The sequence below is a fragment of the Sarcophilus harrisii genome, chromosome 6, assembly GCF_902635505.1.
Source record: "Sarcophilus harrisii chromosome 6, mSarHar1.11, whole genome shotgun sequence".
Lineage (NCBI taxonomy): Eukaryota > Metazoa > Chordata > Mammalia > Dasyuromorphia > Dasyuridae > Sarcophilus > Sarcophilus harrisii.
In genome coordinates, this window is record NC_045431.1 from 236,262,683 (window position 1) to 236,273,875 (window position 11,193).

Here is an 11,193-nt window from a genome sequence, read left to right on the forward strand (position 1 = left end):
TAGTCCCAGGCCCGGCCCAGGGAGGCGCCTTCCCTGGCCGGGCTCTCGCTAATCCCCTGGACTTCCGGACCTCTGGTCCCTCCGGCCTCTGTCGCTTTTCTAGCTCCGCGCGGGGACTTCCCGGGAGTTTGCGGGCGGGCACTAGGCGGCGGCGGCTCCGGGATGGCACCGTCTCTGCTGCCGCTTAGCCCTGCCTGCTCCGAGCGGGCGCGCTCCGTGGCTGGGCTCCTCCAGGGCCGCCTCCCCGGTGCCGGGGCCCAGTGACCCGGGGCCGAGAGAGGGAAGGACAGAGCGGGAGGCAGCGGGAAGGCCCGGAAAGCCCCGGGAGCCGGTCCCGGCCCAGCCGCTCACTGAGGGCTCACAGCGCGTTTGCTCCCCTTCTGACCGCCGGGTGTCGCTGCTGCACAGTTGGTTCTGCTCTCCTAGTCCCAGGACCCAGGACCTCCCTCTGCTGGCCGCTGGCCCCAGAGGGCTGGGGGGGGGGGGCCCTGACCTTGTCTCCAGGCAGAGAGTTGGGAAAAAGGAGGCAAAACTCGCCCTCCCCGCGATGGTTTATGTAGAAAGTGTTCATAGAGAACCCGCAAAGCACCAACCAAAAGCAGCGTCACAAAGTCGCAAACCCCCAAACCAAAGAGGATTTTGAGGAAGCACCAGGGACCCAAGAGGCAGGAGGAGGAGGGAAATCCCATTCAGGAGGATAAAGCCTAGAATTTCCCCTCTCTGGGGCCCCCCCCCCCACTGGGGGCAGGGGCGGCGCGTGGCGCTCTCCGTCCGGGCCCGGGGGGGCGGGGGGAAAAAAATCCCTTCAGGAACAAACCAAAATGCCCACGCCCACCCCACACCCACCCGCCCCCACACACACACACCCAAATGCACACCCCAACACAACCACATACACACACACACAACCAAAAACAAACAAACCAACACACAAGGGCAAAGGAGGAGGAGGCGGAGCCTCCAGGTGTCCCGGCCCGGTCTCAGGGACCCCCGCAGCAGCAGCGGGGTGGGCGACGCGCGCACACACAGACTCACCCCCGCACAGCCTCCGGGGGGCCGGGCTCGGGGCCCCGGGGGGCCCTCCCTGAGGAGCCGGGCACTGCCGGACCGGTGGGGCAGCCGGGGAGGCGGGTTTGGGAAAGGGGGACCCTGGCCCGGGAGGCGGGATCCGCTAGGCCCAAGACACGGCCGAAAGAGGCCCCGGGCGGGCGGGGCCCGGGGCCCTGGAACCTCGGCGAGGCAGGTCGGGCCCCTTGGGGAACAAACAATTTTTTTACGGCCCCTCCCTTATCCGGGGCGGGAGGGCAGGGGCCCTTAGGGGCCGCCCCCGGGGGCCACCCGTTTCCCAGCGGCCGGGCCCGGGCTGGAGCAGGACAGGGGGGGCCGGGGGCCGGGGCCGGGCGGGGACAGGAGCGGGCGGGGCGGGGACAGGGGGGGCCGGGGCCGGGAGCCCGGGGGCCGGGGCCGGGGGCCGGGGCCGGGAGGACAGGGAGGGCGGGGCCGGGGCCGGGGCCGGGCAGGGACAGGAGCAGGGCCGGGGGCCGGGGGGCAGGGAAGGGGGCGGGGCCGGGGCCAGAGGCGGAGCCGGGGGGGCAGGGCGGGCGGGCCGGGCCGGGGAGCCCCCGGGCGGACTCCAGGGCGGGAGGCCAGGCCCCCCCCCTGAGAAGCTTTGGTTCGGGTCGAACCCCTTGACCACCCGCAGGGCCGGGAGAGGGCCCCCCACGTCCCCACCCCCTTCCCGCCCGAACTGCTGTTTCCATCCGGGTTTGGGGCCGGGCGAACGGGGGCCCCGGCAGGGCCTTCCCTAACCCCCGCCCGCCCCGTCCCCGCTCCGGAGGCTGCAGCCCCTCCCCGGGGGCCGGCGGCAAACCTGGGCCCTGCGGCCCCCGAGGTGGAGCCGGCCCGGGATCAAGGCTAGAACCTTTTTTTTTTTAAAATTTTATTCCTTTTTCCCAGGGGTTTGGCTCCGGAACAAGGAAAATTGTCTTTACTCCCTAGATTAAGGGGAAAGAGAGAAAAAAAAATAAAAAGAACAAAAAGAACAGACAAACCAAGGACAAAAGAACGAAAAAAGACAAAGCGGGAAAAGGAAAACAAAAAAAAAAAAAAGGGAAGGAGAATCAGGGAACCCCCCAGAGGCCTCTGTGAAGAAGTCCAAGGAATGAAGGGCGGGGGAAAGGGGAACAGACGGTTAGAGTTGAAAGGGGAGATTAAGAACCCCTTGGTCCCTTTTCCCAGGCACCAGTATTGTGTTTTGGTTTGTTTGTGGTATTTCTAGAACCAAATTCCATACCCAATACTTTTTCAGCCCTCCCCCGGCCCCCCCAGGGGTTTGAAGGGGCTGACATCGGGCAACAGGGGGCCTTTAGACCAGAAACCCATGTCCTTGTTGGGCGTTCCCAGACGACGGGCCATTCTCCCCTAATGGGGAATGGGGCCCTGCTGAGGCCCTTTTTCCACCCCCCCCTTGAGGAAAGCCGAAGGACTGGGGCAGGGGGAGGGCTTGGGGTCACTGGCCATGTGAGCAGCCAGTACCCCTCTGGGAGCCCCTTCTGCCCCCACCCCATTTCCCCCGGAGGGTTCTGCTGGGCCGGGAAGGGCGGCCATGGAGGTTCCCAGGTGCTGCCCGGTTTTTCCGTGGCCCCCCCAGTGGGGGCCGACAGGGGGGGAGCCCAGGGCTGGGCCGGGCAGTCCCTTGCCTAGGTGGCTCCCGGCCCCGCCTGGGTTAGGTTTCGTCCGGGGCTTCCTCGGCTGTCCCCATCCCGGTTATGTTTATCCAAAATCTGGTGTTGGGGGTGGGGAGCTGCTGGGAGGCCCTGTGATCCGGGGCCCCTGGCCCACCCCGGGGTTTAGCCCTGGGGCTCCACGTCCCCTGAGGGGCCTGGCTGCTTCACCCTCTCCCGGGCCTTGGGCCCCCCCCGGATACTTTGGAAGGGGGGGGTCTCACCGGGGGCCCTGTCCCCCGGATGCTTTGGAAGGGCCTAGGGCAATGGACAGCTCCCGGGGGGTCCCCAGCGCCCTCCATTTCAGGGGGCGGGTCACTTGGGACTGGGGGTTTCCTACAGGGAGCCCAACCCTGGTCCTTTTTCCCGCGGAGCCCTCTGCCATAACAAGGATTCTGCTCCCTCCTGGCATTCCGGGCCCCAGGCCCACCTCCCCCTCCCCCAGGCCCCAGGCCGCCCAACCCCACGCCCCTCCCACTGCCCTCCCCTTCCCACCTGCCTGCCCAGCACCCTGGGCGGCCCTCTCTGCACGCCCCTGCTTCCCACGAAAGCACCCCCTCCCACCCCCATTTGAAATTTCCCTCTCAGTTTGACCGGGGCCCCTCACCATCCCCCACCAGGTTATTTTTTCCTCCCAAACCCGATCCCACGGTCCTTTAGGGGGCTACGCCCATCTCCCGCCTTTGGAGGGCATCCACCCCCTTCTTCCTCCCCGGGAAACCCCTTCCCCTACACCCCCTTTCCCCCCAAACCCCAACTTTTTTTCCCGGTTCCGGGACTTATCACACACAAAATGGGGAATTCCCCAGCCCCAACTCCCCTTTACCCCACTCCTCCCCCTTTCTGCTTTTGTCTCAATTTGGGCCCCCAACCTACCGGGAAAAGGGAAAACGGGGCCCTCCGCCCACCTTCCTAATCCGGAAACCGCCGCAACATACATCCGGGCCAAAAACGTTTCCCCGGTTTTTTTTTTACAATTTGACGCCATTAAAATTTAACAAAAGAAGGAACAACCCCCCCCCTGAAAATTTCGCGGGCCCCGGAAAAAAAAGAATTAACCCCATTCCAAGCAAGATCAACAAACACAGCAAATTTCGGGGTTGGGGGTTGGGCCCGGCCAAACGCGCCCCGGTACCAGGCCTTGCCCCACGGGGCAGAGCGGGACCCCCGGCAGGCGGCACCTAAGTGATGGACCTTGGCCGTTTCCCCCTGTCCCAGCTTCAGAGGGACCAGAGGGAAAATGGGGGGTTTCCCAGAAGTCTCAGACTCCAACCCACAAAGGGCCCTTGGGGGGCACCAGACCAGAGAATCTGGAGCTCTGAGTTCCAAAAACAATGTGGAAAATGGCCTTATGTGTAACGAGGGACAGTCAGATGTCAGATATCAACGGGGAGGCCGAATGGACGTTGGCGGCTCGAGCGACTTTGCCAGTCGCAGCAGGAGACGGCGCGTGTGCCCATCCTTGGCGCACCTGCCCGTCCCTGGCGCACCTGCCGCCTCAGGGCCCGCCAGCTACTTGGAAGGTGGGAAGCTGATGGCCGGGCACACCTGGGCCATGCTGGGGGCCCGGCCCCCACGAGGGTCCCACGCTGCCTGCCCCACCGTCCCCCGCTCCCAGAGCCCTGGAGGTTTGGGGCTCTGGCTGTGCCCCAACAACTGCCAGGAGGCAGGTTTTGCAGCGGAAGCTAATTTTGGGGTCTACCCGTCCAAGCTGCCTCCACACACACTGCTCGTGGGCCCACGCCGGGCACCTGTCACACTGCACCTGGGGGGAGGGGACAAGGTCCACGTGTGAGTGGGGTGGTGGGTGGCAGGGGCATCCCCCTTTCCTTCCCAGCTAAGCCCTGTCCTGTCCTGACCCTGTCCTGCCCTCCAGGAGTCTGCAAGCCCTCCCCCCCAGAGCCAGGACCAGTGACAGGGTCTGCCTTCCTTGGGGGCCTGGGCTGGCCCACTCACCACAGCAAACACATCACTGTCCCCCTCGTCCGGGAGCCGGCAACAATACAAACAGGTGTCCTCGCCCCGGCCTTTGGCCGGGGGCTCCTTCTGGCTTTCTGGGGAGGGCTGTGGGAGCTCTGGGACCTGTGGGGGTGGGGCCCAGGCAGCCCCTGGTGACTCGCCATGGAGCTTCCTCAGGTCATCCTCATCTTCCTCCTCCTAGAGACGGAGATGGGACGAGGCTTGTGGGTCAGGCCCGGGTCCCCTGGACACAGCCCGCGCTCTCCAGTTCCCACCCCGCGCTCTCCAGCTCCCACCCCGCCATCCAGTTCTACGGATCGCGCCGTCCCGGCCGCAGTCCCACAACCGCACCCCCTCCGCTTTCCCCCAGTTTTTGTTCCAGTTTCCAGTTGTGTCTGACTGTCCGTGGCCCCATTCGCGGCTTTCTTGGCATAGACACTGGGGGGCTTGGCCTTTTGCTTCTCCCATTTTACATACAGATGAGGAAACTGAGGGAAGCACCATGAAGGGACTCGCCCAGCTAGGAGGTGTCTGGGCAGTGTGACAAATGATGACTGAGGCAGAGGTCCCGGGGCCCAGAACAGAGCCGGGCTGGCCCAGGACTGCTCCCGAAGGGGCCCCAAGCCCTGCCTCCAAGCCCCACACTCACACCTCCTCCTTCCCAAGCCCGGCACCCTGACCAGCCGAGCGGCCCTTAGCCCAGAGCGTGCCCCTCCAGCGGGAGGCCGGCCTCGCCAGCCAAGCACTTACGGAGTAGTCTGAACACCGGTTCTGGAGGAAGAAAACCTTATGCAGGTGGTGGTCCCAGTCGGTCGGGTTCATGGTCAGCACCAGAGAAAGGATCCTGAAATGTGAGGGGCCCGAAGGGCCGCGTCCTGTCTACAGCCAGGGCTTAATGCGGGCCCTCCTGGGGCCACGGGCACCTTTGGATGGTCACGCCTGCTTTGGATGGGAACGCCATCACATCCCGCTTAGGTGGGCAGCACGGGCAGCTCCATCCGGGTGGGCACGCCCGCCACGGCCCACTTAGGTGCCACCCGCTCCTCTGAGGCCCTCCAGGATCCAAGGGGAGGTGACAGGGAGAAGCTGCTCAGACCACCGGGCCCCCAGCCTCCCCCCCCATCCCGGGCAAAGCTCACCTAATCACAAAGGACCTGATGCTTTTCAGGCACCCATCTGTTTGGGGATTATATTTAACAACCAGGCTGTTTTGCATTTTCAAAGCCATTTTCAAAAATTTGTTTATCTGAAAGAATAAGACCAAAGCCCCAATTAATCAGAAGTGAGGGGCCAAGGAAGCTCTGGCCACTCCGGGGTTCGAGGCGGAAGGACAGAAGCTCCAGTCAGGAGAGGCGGTGGCTGGGCTGCCATCCAGTTCCAAGAGACCTCCCCTAGACCCAAAAGAAAATCTAATCTCTTGGATTCCTTGGATGATGGGCAACTTGCTCCCTTACGCACAAGGCAACCCAACGTGCTGTTAGGATATCTTGGGCTGCTAGCGAGCTAACTTCTGTTAGTTTCCGTCCCCAGGGAGTTCTTGGACCCCACAAGGGCAGGTAGCCACGCTCTCTCCTTTGTGTCTAGTCAAGTCTGCAAGGAAGCTTTTAGAAAAAAAAATGCAAGTTCTCAAAATCCGTATTAAAAACAAAAATTTAAAAACCCAAAACAACACCCCCAAAAGAATACACAAAAGCACGAAGAATTAAAGACTTGCAAGACCAAAGAACAATTTTCAGGTTCCAATGGGAACCAATGGCTCAAGATGACAAAAAAATGAAAATGGACCTTGTTGGCGAGGCCACGAGGAACACTGCCACATGGCGGGTGGAGCTGGGGTCCCTTTGGAAAGCAATCCAGAGCTTCCTCAGGCCCTAAACTGCGCATCTCACTGATCCAGTGATGCAGGAGGCCCAGCCTGGACCTGGTCTCTCCCAGGCAGAAAAACAAGGGGGCCTACCTAGACCCGAGTGTTAAAGCGTCCCTTTTTGTGGGGGTCAAGAATCAGAAACTCAGAGGAACGCCCATCCCCGGCATGTGGCGGAACGTTATGTCATCAGGTGATATTTCACAGAAAAGTGAATGAGATCATCTCAGAGGCGCAAGTGGGGGAAGGACAATTATGTGGCAAGAATGAGTGTGTGGGTGGGGGCCGGCACAGTGCCCAGCAGGCCCGGAGCTGCCCGTCCGCGAGGCTGCCCCTTCCTGAGGCCGCCCTGCCAGTCCCCGCCTGCCCCCAGCACCGTACGCTGCTCCTGCCCGCCACACTCCCTGCTCGCCGCTCTTTACTGCCTCTCTCATGCTGAGCACCCCACACCCGCGTCCAGCTCGCCTGGTCAGGGCGACCAGCGTTCGATCCAGACCCGTTTGCCCCCATCTGCACCCCCTCCCATCCAGGGGAGATGGAGGCAAACAGGGACTCCCCAGGTGAACGTTCGGGGCCCTGAGGGTCTTTGTCCCACCAGCCCAGCTGAGCTGTGGCGCTAAGGGGCCAGGACCTCGCTTCCTGCTCCCCGGAGCCCGGCCCCGACCGCGGGCCACGATGGCACCTTCGTACCTGGAGGATGAAACTGCTCGAGGCGGTGCTGATGATCCCTTCCGGCAAGCCGAACCTCTTCACCAGCTCCAGGATCTGCGCGCTGGTCTCCCTGACGGAGCAGGAGTGCATGGGTGCAGCACGCACCCACTTGGTGAAGTAGTCCACGGCCACGAAGGCGAAGCAGAATCCCCGGGGCGTCTGCTGCAGGGGCCCCAGGAGCTGCAGGCTGACAAAGGTGAAGAGCCCTTGCTCCTGCGGGAGGGGGAGGAGAGCCCGGGCTCGGCTAGGGGCTCGGGAGCACAAGGAAACGCTCCGGGAAAGCCTGGGGGGGAACCACATGGGGTGGGGGCAGGAAGGAAGCCTGGGCACCAGGGGCACCAAAGCGGGCACCAAAGAAAGAAGCCTGTGTGAGGGTGGGGAGCAGCCGACAGCGGACCCTCATTCCCCTGAACTGGCCCTAAGGAGGTAAAGATCCCCCGGCCCCACCCGGGAACAGAAGTGGCAGCTAGGGCAGCCAGGGGTGAGGGGCAGAGAGTGCCCGGGAGCTGCTTTGGGTCACCCTCCTTGAGGGGAGAGAATATGAAACTTTTGCTGAGTGGAAAAGAACTAAAAATTATCAATCCCAGCTCTGGAGCCCCCAGAAATCAGACACCCCCCACCCCGGTACCTGGGTCAGCGGGAAGTGGTCCATCCTGCCGTCTCCTTGAGGCGCTTGCTGCGATCCGGCTTCCTTCAAACCCAGGGGAAGCAGCGAATGACCCCAGCTGGGCAAGAGAGGGGCACCCCCATCCCCTCGCTTCCAGGAGGGTGAGAGAGGGGGACAAACCCCCCCATCCTCCCGCTTCCAGGAGGCTAAGAAGGTTCCTGCCCCACTCAGCCCCAGTCCCAGCCATCTGCCCCGTGGGCCCCCTGCTGAGGACACTTACCATCTCAGCACACCCCTCACTGAGGGCACCTACCAGGGCATTGTGGGCCGCAATCCTTATGCTTTTGTCTAGACACTTCCTGCACATCTTGACCTGGGGGTGAGGAGAGCACAGGGCTTCTGGGTCCACCTAGAGGCGGGAGGGGGCTGGCAACCCCCCGACCTGCTCCCCTGGGCACTTCCCAGTCACGTTGCAAGGACTCGCACAGACCGGGCAGTCAGTATCCACAAGGGGCTTGCCCCACACAGTACCCACTGCACAAAGGGGTAAACTGAACTTGGCGGTCCCAGTCAAGGTTGCCCCTCTGGGCAGCGCCCCTCCCCACCCCCAATCCTTCTTGATGACGGGCACAGGCCCCGGGCAGTGGGTGAGCTCCTAGCTCTTTGCCCATGGCAGGCCAGGTCCACCAAGTCTCCCCAATCAGCCTTATTCCCGGATTAAGATCAACCTGGATGAAATCCCCAGAGGAAGGGGCTCCCTAGGGGGCCCAGGCCCAGCCCCCCAGCCCCTGAGCTCTTCCTCTAGGGTTGGTCACTGTCCATTGGGGTCCAGCCTGGCCAAGACCGGATTGGGATGCCCCCGTGCCAACCGGCTGCCCGCCCTCCCTGTGCCCGCTCCTACCCACTTCTTGACGTCGAGGGCCATGCCCGGCCAGTAGTACTTCTTCCTGAGGTGGGTGCAGGTGGTCCGCGCGCCGTAGTGTCTGTGCTGCACCATGTGGGCCTCCCAAAAGGCCTTCTTCTTCTCCGCCTCGAGGAAGAGAAACTTCTGGTTCCGATTTCTCCCCCGGCTGTAGAAGGCGTCCTCTAGGGGAGAAAGACCCGGCTCGTGGCCCGCCTCTGCCCCGCCGCCCATCAAGGGCCTTTCCTGACAGAGCCGCCACTTCTCCAGGTGCCAGTGGGAGGTAATGGTCCGATTCCGGGGCCCTCCCTCGGCCGAGCTCCCGCAGCCGCGCCCGCCCAAAAAGTCTGTAGAGACACCCACCTTTTGCGGGACGTGTCGTCTTCAAGGAAGATCCTGCCTCTGGAAGGGTGACCCCACAGGCCGGCCCCGGGGAGCCCAGACCTGGAGCGCCCGGCCCTTGGGTGGCCCCTGGGGAGCCCAGGCCTGGAGTGCCCGGCACCTGGGCAGCCCCTGGAAAACCCAGACCGGGCACACCTGACACCTGGGCAGCCCGTACAGGAGCCAGGCTCCCCAGCTCCCTGGCCTGCACCACTGGGCCCATGAGCTGGCACTCAGGACTCTGGGGGGAGAAAGACAGAAGAGCTAGGGTCCGGCCGGCCTCACCCGTATCCCTCCCCCAAAAGTCCTGCACTGACAATGACCTAGGACCCAGAGCGTTGCTTTCACTCAACAAGATTCCCCCAAGCCCCGAGCCCAAGCCATCTGTCCGATGGGATCTGCAACGGTGACCCCAATCAACCGAGAGGAAACTGGGGCTCAGCGGGCAAAGGACCCGACCGTTCCCAGCAACTGCTGAGGGTGGAATTTAAACTGGAGGCTCCAGCCCCGGCTTTGTACGGATGGACTGGGAAGGGCAGGGGTCATCTACTGGGGAAGGGCAGGGGTCATCTACTGTAATAGGCCAGAACTCTGAAACCAGGATCCTTAAGCTAACTCAGTGATACGGATGAGACAATGGTTCTCTAGTTTAGCTCGGTGACCAATAATTCTCTAGTTCAGTGTGACTCAATTTCTTTTTTTCATTTATATAGGAAATATTTAATAAGAACTTCTTGGGTAACTGCTGGATTCCAAACAACTATAAGTAACTGGATACTAATCACACCCTTGCTTTTACATGGAATTTATTTGTGTAAAAGGAAAGCCAGATAGTAATCTCTACAATTAATTTTCCTTTTTTTTCTTTTTTCATAATTATAACTTTTTATTGCCAGAACCCCTGCCAGGGTAATATTTTACATTATCCCTTGCACTCACTTCTGTTCTCATTTTTCCCCTCCCTCCCTCCACCCCCTCCCCCAGATGTCAAGCAGTCCTATACATGTTAAATATGTTGTAGTATATCCTAGATACAATCTATGTGTGCAGAACCGAACAGTTCTCTTATTGCTCAGGGAGAATTGGATTTAGAAGGTAGAAATAACCCGGGAAGAAGAACAAAAATACAAACAGTTTACATTCATTTCCCAGCGTTCTTTCTTTGGGTGTAGCCGCTTCTGTCCATCCTTGATCAATTGAAGCTGAGCCAGATCTTCTCTTTGTCAAAGAAATCCACTTCCCTCAGAATCCATCCTCATACAGTGTTGTTGTTGAGGTATATAGTGATCTGGTTCTGCTCATTTCCCTCAGCATCAGTTCATGTAGTGACTCAATCTTACAACAAACAATGGCTCCCTGGTGATGTAATGACTGGCTTGTTCTCAGTGGGATGAGTGGATTTAATTGTAATAGAGTGTTTAAGAGGCCAGAGGCAGACCTAGAGGGGGACTGGCAGACAGCGGCTGAGGCTGGAGGACGAGCGCTCGGACCAAGACGGAAACGGCCGTGGGCCTCCTGCCTCCCCCCCAGAAACCAGACCCATTCCGAGGGCCTCCGGAAAGCTGGCCCAACCCCAGGCAAGGAGGGAGATAAGACTGTGAATGTGGAAAACCAGGGGATTTGAAAGCTCAATGGAGGCAAAGAGATAGAGTGAGAGGACAGGGTAAGAGAAGACCCCATGTCCAAGGGATCCACCAGCCCCTAATGGAGGGATTAGAAGGAGGATTCAGACAGTGTAGGAAGAAAAAGCCAGAAAACCCCACCTCACTGGGATACCTTAGGATGTGTTGCTCCCTTGAGCCCGACCCCCCTCTCCTGCAGGGGTCCAGACCAGGAGCCCCACTTCTGAGCAACTTCCCTAAAAGAACTGGACTGCGTGCCCCCCCCCCCCCCCAGGACCTGCCTTACTGGCTGTTCCTTCTGAAGACCCGAAGATTCCCTGTCTCCTTTGAAGCAAGTGCAGCAATTTCCCATGGGGCGAGGGTGGGCCCTGTAATATTCAGGGATTTGTTTGGAAAATCTCTAACTCCCTGAGCCCCAGGACTTC

General features: G+C 61.2%; 1 protein-coding gene across 1 annotated transcript; it reads right to left on the reverse strand.

Moving 5' to 3' along the window:
- Positions 1-3,871: 3,871 nt before the first annotated feature.
- LOC111721521 lies at positions 3,872-10,318 on the reverse strand. Its single transcript, XM_031941812.1, has 10 exons — positions 10,286-10,318; positions 9,129-9,387; positions 8,766-8,950; positions 8,178-8,237; positions 7,886-7,948; positions 7,237-7,470; positions 5,822-5,928; positions 5,433-5,526; positions 4,680-4,880; positions 3,872-4,488 (listed from the first exon to the last, which is right to left on the reverse strand). Exons 1-10 carry the CDS (start codon positions 10,289-10,291, stop codon positions 4,222-4,224), a joined length of 1,476 nt encoding a protein of 491 aa, XP_031797672.1. The 5' UTR covers positions 10,292-10,318; the 3' UTR covers positions 3,872-4,221.
- Between the last annotated feature and the right edge of the window lie 875 nt (positions 10,319-11,193).